The sequence below is a fragment of the Microtus ochrogaster genome, unplaced genomic scaffold, assembly GCF_000317375.1.
Source record: "Microtus ochrogaster isolate Prairie Vole_2 unplaced genomic scaffold, MicOch1.0 UNK8, whole genome shotgun sequence".
Lineage (NCBI taxonomy): Eukaryota > Metazoa > Chordata > Mammalia > Rodentia > Cricetidae > Microtus > Microtus ochrogaster.
In genome coordinates this window covers 7,970,027-7,977,753 of record NW_004949106.1, presented here as the reverse complement: position 1 = coordinate 7,977,753, position 7,727 = coordinate 7,970,027, and the positions used below count along the sequence as shown (strand labels likewise).

General features: G+C 47.1%; 1 protein-coding gene across 1 annotated transcript in view; it reads right to left on the bottom strand.

The window, feature by feature from the left end:
- Stat1 (signal transducer and activator of transcription 1) overlaps positions 1-3,257 on the bottom strand; it is a 38,647-nt gene extending 35,390 nt beyond the window's left edge. The window contains exons 1-3 of the mRNA XM_005366423.3: positions 3,138-3,257; positions 2,723-2,848; positions 374-504 (exon numbers count right to left, since the gene is read on the bottom strand). Coding sequence (XP_005366480.1) covers positions 374-501 — 128 coding nt within the window. The 5' untranslated portion in view covers positions 502-504; positions 2,723-2,848; positions 3,138-3,257. The remainder of the gene's footprint in view (positions 1-373; positions 505-2,722; positions 2,849-3,137) is intronic.
- Positions 3,258-7,727: the final 4,470 nt, after the last annotated feature.

Below are 7,727 nucleotides of genomic sequence, written 5' to 3'. Positions count from 1 at the left end.
GTGTTATTACCATGTTATTGCATAGTCTTATTAGTATTATTAGCAATTTGCATAGTATTTCTATTCTACACAACTGACGAAAAATTATAGAAAGTATCAGAGATTGTACAGAAAAACTATTCGTGGTGTTTATCCCCAGACAGAAAAAAACCAACAGGGGCCTGGACTTTTCTATATCAAATACTTTCAGAACGTTTAGAGTTTTTGCCATTAACAAATAATGTGTTTAAGACTGGGAAGTACTTAAAGACTCATGGCTTTGGTTTTATGGCTACTGGGGAGATTCAGTTTCTGTAAACACAGCTCCAAAGCGACTCCACCGACAGACATCTTTGAAACACACTCCATTCCCTCGCCAGGGGCTTTTGCTCACCAGTCTTGCTTTTCCAACCACTGGGCCAGGTACTGTCTGATTTCCATGGGAAAGCTATCATCGTACAGCTGGTGAACCTGCTCCAGGAACTTGGAGTCCAGCTGCTGAAGTTCGTACCACTGAGACATCGTCTGTAGGAAGAACACACGCGTGTGAGCAGGCAGCTCCGGCTCCAGGCGGAGCGGCTGAAGCAGCGGGCTCTCACCCTTCCTAATGCGGAGACCCTTTAAGACAGCCGTACCCTGTGGTGGTGATCCCCAACCATACAATGTTTTCAGAGGCGCTTCCTAACTGTCCTTTTGCTATGTGATGAATCGGAACGCAAATATGCTTTGGAGATAGAGGTTTCTCGAGGGGGTCGAGAACCACTACTCTACCCTGTCGGTCTCTGAAAAGCATGACGTGAATGCTATCTATATTTAATATTCATCTTTATTGAATTTTGGAATCATTTTTTCTTCTTCTGCAGAAAACATATCCCCAGGTCTTTACTCAAAGGTCGGAGCAGCCTACACTAGCCGTCTTGCTTCAAGGATAGCCACCCCTCCCTGGAAAACACTACACCTTCACTTGACAGATTTTTCTGCAGAGCGCTCGTTTCTCACCCAGACCCATCCCATATTTTCCTTTGTACTTCATTACCTTTTCTGTTAAAGAAAAGGAAAGGGAACAAAGTCTGGTAAGCTGGGGATCCAATAAATATTTACAAAGGAATTTCTACTTTTTCTCAAACAAGCAGAAAACATTCTTAGAATGAAGATATCCCAAGCACTTCCTAAAAACTTTTCTACTAAGTACAACCCATTTTAAAGCTTGTATTTTATTTCAAGATTGTTATGTTTTATTTATTGCATGCGTGGTACCACATTATGAGTGGAAGTTGGAGGCCAGCCTGCGGAGCTGAACCATGTGTGGTGTGTCATCTCCCCGGACGGAAACAATAGACGTGCCTGGCACACCACACCTGAGATCAGGGCACTTGGAAAAGCCGAGCCAAAAAGGCCGCGAGTTCAAGGTCAGCCTGAGCTGCGTGCTGAGTGCTAGCCTAGTTTGCAAGGTTATGCAGTGAGTCACCGTGTCAGAACAAAGAAACCATGCTAAACGGCACTTGAAGGGATAAAGTAGATAAATAGGAAGCATCTCGGCATTCCCTAATTTAAGGAACTCTTAAGAACACATTTTGTATGGCCATCACGTAACAGGACACGCACTGGTGCACACGGGCATCACTTCATGCAAATCTAGTCCTGCCAGACCTCTGGGGAAGGTCTGCATCTGGTGGGGTCTGGAGGTGTGTGGATATTCAGACATGCTTCTGCGCATTCGTGGGCAAGAATGAAGTCATGTCTGCAGCATGAAAATGGACTACAAAACTAGCTGCCATTTCAAGTACTAATAAAAAGAACTCCAGCCCACCCACCATGTGGCACGTCCGTGGAGCAAATTGATATTTTACATCTGGTTTACCTTTGTTGACGTCCAAATCAGTCCTACCCAGCCCTGTTAGGGACGTGCCTAAAGCAAATATGAGGGACTGTCAGGCCACGGTGCCTGTGTAAGCTCCACTGGATACAAACCTGTCCATCAAGAGACCCATCCTGACAAACCCAGAACCAAGTTCATATTCTCCTGAAACCAGAGACTGGCAAGACTCTCAATCGCCTGGCTCTAACAGAGTTTGGGGGGAACTTCTTCCTCTGCAGTCTTAGGTCTCTGCACCTCCAACAAACATGCTACCCTCCCAATCTAGCCTGTGCCGCACAGACTGGACCACGCTGCTGCCAACAAAGGTCTGTCTGTATAAACGACCCTTCTTCCTAAAGCTATCCGTCATGCCCACATCTGCTTGCCCTGCTTATTACAGCATCGGCTCCAGTCTTCCCTGTGAAGTGCATGACTTCTTCCCACGGTATTGGAAGCATCAGCGCCTCGGAGGGGGTACATTTTGCTATTGGCATCCTCTGAACCCCGGACAGAGCCCGGTATATGGCCTTAATCATAAGCGTTACTGAGTATGGTACAGTGTGTCCTACTGAAACCTGGGATATTTCGGTAGGCTTTGGGCAGCAACAGTCAAACCCCATGACGATCCTACAAGTTTGAGTCTGGCAACCTCACTGAGCAATCAGGGCTCAAGTCGTTTCGCCCAGATAAAAACAGCTTTCACCCACCTGTACACTTACTACTCCGTGGTAGCCCGGGAGTTATTATTAAGTAATAATTACACTATTAGTGCTGCTTCAGTAACTACATATCACTTTTACGTTCCAGAAAACTGCTGACGGGATGACTGAGATTCCAAATGCATTGACTTCCACGAACACTTACTGGACTGTGAAGAACACTTACTGAACTGTCTCCGGGTGCAGGCTGGGGATTCAACACAAGCAACCGCCAAACACAGCAAATTGGGTGCCTGTTGCGTGCAGCGCACGGGGTGGCAGCGGCTCCGGAGACGGGACCGAGCTGCTACAACTGGGGAAAGAAGAAAACGGAAAGTGGCCAGGCGGTGAGGCGAGCAAGGGTTAAGTGGGAAAGTGCAGAGTCTTCCGGGAGACGCTTCTATTGCACAAGTCTATTGCTATTACCCAACCGTGTGGACGGCCAGGGTAAGGGCTCCAAGAAGAGCCATGAGCTAAGCAGAGGGTCCCCGGTGATGCGCGGTGCCAGGTCACCTGCAGGCAGCGGACCCCGCACCTGGAGGGGCGCCCCACTCCGCTCTCACCCGCACCCGCACCCGCACCCGCACCCAGCGCTCACTCACTGCACGCGGGTGCCCGAGTCGGGGCAGATCTCCCTGCGCCGCTCAGCTGCGTCCCAAGAGGGTCTGAGGGGCGCGGTTCCCGAGGTCGCCCGGAGCCTCGACAGACTCAGCGCTGGGGGGAAAACGAAAGCTCCGGGCTGAGGAAAAGGCCGAGGGCGCCCCGCCTCCTCCCGCACCAGCCAATCAGCAGCGGGATTTAGCCGGCTGTTCCGTGAGCGCGCCACCTCCCCGCCGCGCGCGCCCTGTGGCTGCTTCTCGGTCTTCCTGTCCCTCGTCTCCCCCCCCCCCCCCCCCCCCCGGGTAAGAAAGCTGGGGCTCCGCTACGCGGTGCAAACCGCAGACTGGAGGCTCTGTTTACAAGTTTGGAGAACAACGACAGGGAAGCTCTGTGCTTGCGGAGGGTTAGTCTCGGAGACCCAGCTTTAAGTAGCTGCATCGCTGAGAAGGCAGAGTTGGGGGACTGGCGATTACCTGCCATGTTTCTAAAGCCAGGGGATGTCCGCTTTACTTACCCGTTTAAAAACCTTCAACACAGGGACTTAACTTTAACTCAGCAGTTAAGACAATTTGCTCTTGCAGGGCACAGACGTTGGTTGGATCCCTGGTACCCACATGGAAGGTTCCAGAAGATGTGGTGCCCTCTTCTGACCTATAGGCACCGAGCATGCAGGTGGTGTACATGCATACATGCGAGCAAAACACATGACATAAAATGAATAAATCTAATTAAGAAGTTTAAGAAAAAACATAGCCGGGCGGTGGTGGCGCACGCCTTTAACCCCAGCCAGCACTTGGGAGGCAGTGGCAGGCGGATCTCTCTGTAAGTTCGAGGCCAGCCTGGTCTACAAGAGCTAGTTCCCGCAATTGACACCTTCATTGTTGAAATTTTCCTCCCTTGTCATCATGAGGATAGAACCTCCTTGCTCCTTTGCTCCTTCCTGGACTTATCTTCTCTATGGCCCCTATCTCCATTACTAAACCACTAACCGCAAATGTCAGGACCTCATCTCCTCTTCTCCCACTGTACTTTTGGTGGCCTCCCCGGCAGCTTCCATGGTCTGGGTCATCCTAGATGTATACCAACCCTTGGCTTTCCTCTAAGCTCCACGCCCGCCCCTGTCCTGGAATACCTATTGACTCTTTAAACCAGTTAAACCCAGAATAAAAGTCATCAGCTGCATGCCTTCTTCCTGCTCTCCATCGCTTGGTCCTTAAATTTCCCTGGGGCTTGCTCCTATCCCCAAAGTTTCATTGATTTCTTCCTACCTCTTCCACCGCCCCGTCCTCTTGCCTGAATTAGGGCATTAGCTTCCCACATGACTGCCTTCCTTCAGCTCGCCCCTCCCACTTAGTTCAATCTCCATGCAGTCATTTTAGTGATCGTTATCTAATTGCAAAACTGATCGTGTCATTCCAAACTCAAAAATATGAATCATGGCTTTTCTTGTTTGCTCCTATACAATTCAAATTTCTCAATGTATTCTCTAAAGCCGTGTTCCCCTATCACCTTCTGCACAACTTGTGCCATACTTTTCATTGCTTGTGTCAGCACTTTTATTCTCTGAATAAGCCAAGCTCTTCCCCCTCCACGCACACTCCTCTCACCAGTCCGTGCTGTCTTTGGAAAGTCCCCTGAGCCAACATCTGTGCTTGCCAAATTATTTGATGGGTAAATCATCTTAAAAAATCTCAGAGCAGACGTCCGTTCTCCGACAGGTATAACGGAGGCCGGCTAGATCTTCTGGGAATGTGTACCTATAGAATCGATCGGTTCCTTCAGGCAGATGGCTATTGAATCAAGCCTCAAACAGCGCAGCAACTTTGGGTAGGAGAAGGATCTAAGAAACTTCCCAGGGGTGTGCACACACGCGCGCATATTACAGCCGTTGTTCTTTCTCCGTCTGCATAGTTTATTTTCTTGTCACACATCCACCCTCACCAAGTCATCCCGGAGCTCTCAATGTCCCTGCCTTTTTTCCTATCTGGGATCTCCTTGTCTAATTGCCCAATTAAATTTGTCTGTATTTTGCCCTCAAAGTTTTCATTGTAATTTTTTATGTTTTTTGAAGTGTTCAAGGACTATTGTCGCTAAGAGTTACAGTTTCTGAAAAGAAATCTCTTTCTTATGTTGTAGGAACTACCATGTAACACATCAGCTTCTGAACTGGATAGGGATGGGGAGGAGCACACAGGGCCTCAAAGAACAACAGCAACTGAGAAAAGCTGGGAGCAGAGTGGGGTTTGGGGAAGAGATTGTCCAGTGCCCTGAAAGTCAGCCCTGAAAACACACATGCAAGCAACATTATGCAGATTGAACAGATTATACTTAAGTTATATACAGGCAATAACAATTGGTGATAAAAAGAGGCCACGACTCTAAAGGGGAGCAGGGAGGGTATATGGGACAGCTTGGAGGGAGGAAAGGGAAAAATACAATTATAATCTCAAATTTTAAAAAATGAAACGCAAGCAAAAGAAGCAAACGAAAAATTTCCAAAACCAAAACAGAAACCTAGAAGAAAGATACTTCCAAATATGTGATACTATTTTGCAAGATTCAACTCAGGAAGTTGAATCTTTGTAACAACAATATCAAGTATGCAGAAGGCATAAAACTAAAAAAAAAAATGGCATATCTGGTAAACCGTATTTTTCAAATCTTGTTTTTCTTCCTAACTCGTCATGGGCTCACTGAGAATAGAGCGTGCCTCTCTGTGCCCTGACTCAGGCTTGTGGCTTCTTCCAGTAAAAGGAATGGTGGTTGGAATTGTAGGAATTTTAACTGTCAAAGAAGGAATTGTAACTTGCCGTGCTCCTTGGCATCGATTTGTTATTGTTTTCTTATTCTTTTTTCCAGGAAGTGGTATTCCCAGGTGCAGCTGCACCTACTGCTTGATCCCGGAGAAAGTCCAAGGCAGCCCCCTAGAGCCTGATGCCTGGAGAACTGGCCCATGTTGGTTCTCACTGTGTATCTGAGATTCTCCCCACCCCTCCGAATCAGCTGCTTTCCAGATGACAAAATAATCATTCTAATCTTAACAGGTTAGAACGCTGCTGCTGCTGCTGGCCATATTGCCAATAGGGTAAAATGTAAAACAACGAATACAAAGACTTGTATTGGGTTTGAACGAAAGGGCCAGGCTATGACAAGCGTCCCTTCAGTCACTGGAAACCAACCAGAAGAATCAGGTAAGACGAAATTGGGCTTTACCATGCCTGAACTGGTATGTAGACAAAAGGAAGTCCGTGGTGTGAGGAACCTAGGAGCCACGTTGTACAATGAATAACGAAGGCACTGGACTAACTCGTGATTCGTGATGGTGAGGGAAAGGACTCCTAGAAAGTGTTCTGAATCTCTCATTTCAGGAACATTTCTTTTTCCTTGGAAAAACAACAATCAAGATCATCCTTATTCCTTATCCACCCCTTCTTGTATTCTGTCTTTCTCTTACGTTAATCGACTATACCTGTCTTGTTGCATTATGTCCATTATTAAATAAATATTACGGCAGCTAGAAATAGAAGCACTCAAACAGAAACGCCACCAGGCAAGGCGAATGGATAGATAGCATCTACAGAGTCCTTTACCCAACGTGGGACTTTCAGCGGCCACCTTGCTTGCCTCTGCTTTCTGCTCCTCTCTGCAACGCAGCCGCGTACTGACTTCCTTAACAGATGGAGGGAACGTTCTCCTCAACCTTTGAATCTGGGCTGGCCTGTGACTTGTTTTGAACACTATTAGGTAACAGATAAGACTTTGTATCAGTTGGAGTCCTGTTATGTCTGGGAAAGTGAGGTCAGCCTTTTGAAAGATGAGGGACGATGGGCCACTGTGGGGTCAGTGCTGTTCTCCAGGGTTCGGTGTTAGATTTGTGCGAACACTCAGGCAAGATCAGACTGGCCTGATCCAGACGAGCAGAGCATTGGCTACTCTTTACCAGCAGTGGTAAATGACTGCTTTGCCAACTTGTATTTATTGCCCATGTGTTCTGTGTTCTATGTTATATACCAGATTATTTAAATACCTTTATTGTACATGTGTTATGTGTTCTATGATATCTACCTGATCACTGATGCAGATCTTACGGAGAGGCGGGGAGCAGAGAATATCAAAACTGAAATCTAAACCAAAAATTCTCAAGTGGAACAAGCCTATTTCTCATCCCCAAAGCATTTGGCCTGGAACATCTCTTCAAGGAATTCCTCACCCTGTGTGTGCCTATGACTCGCTCATCAAAAGACTGGACAGGTACGAGATATGGGGTATTTCCTCACAACCTTGATCTGTTTCAACATGGCAGCTAAATGTCCAGCAAATAAATGTATAGCAAAATGTTCACAGACTTCCCTTGCCTCTCAGTTGACCTATTCTAACTTAGCTATACCTTCTAATAGTTAGGTCTATAGCTATTATAACTTAGCTATGCTATACAATCAGTAATATTGCCATAATTTAAATGGCTATCCATTGGAATTCCTAAAAAAAAAAAATTCCTAAGCCAGGCGGTGGTGGCGCACGCCTTTAATCCCAGCACTCGGGAGGCAGAGGCAGGCGGATCTCTGTGAGTTCGAGACCAGCCTGGTCTACAA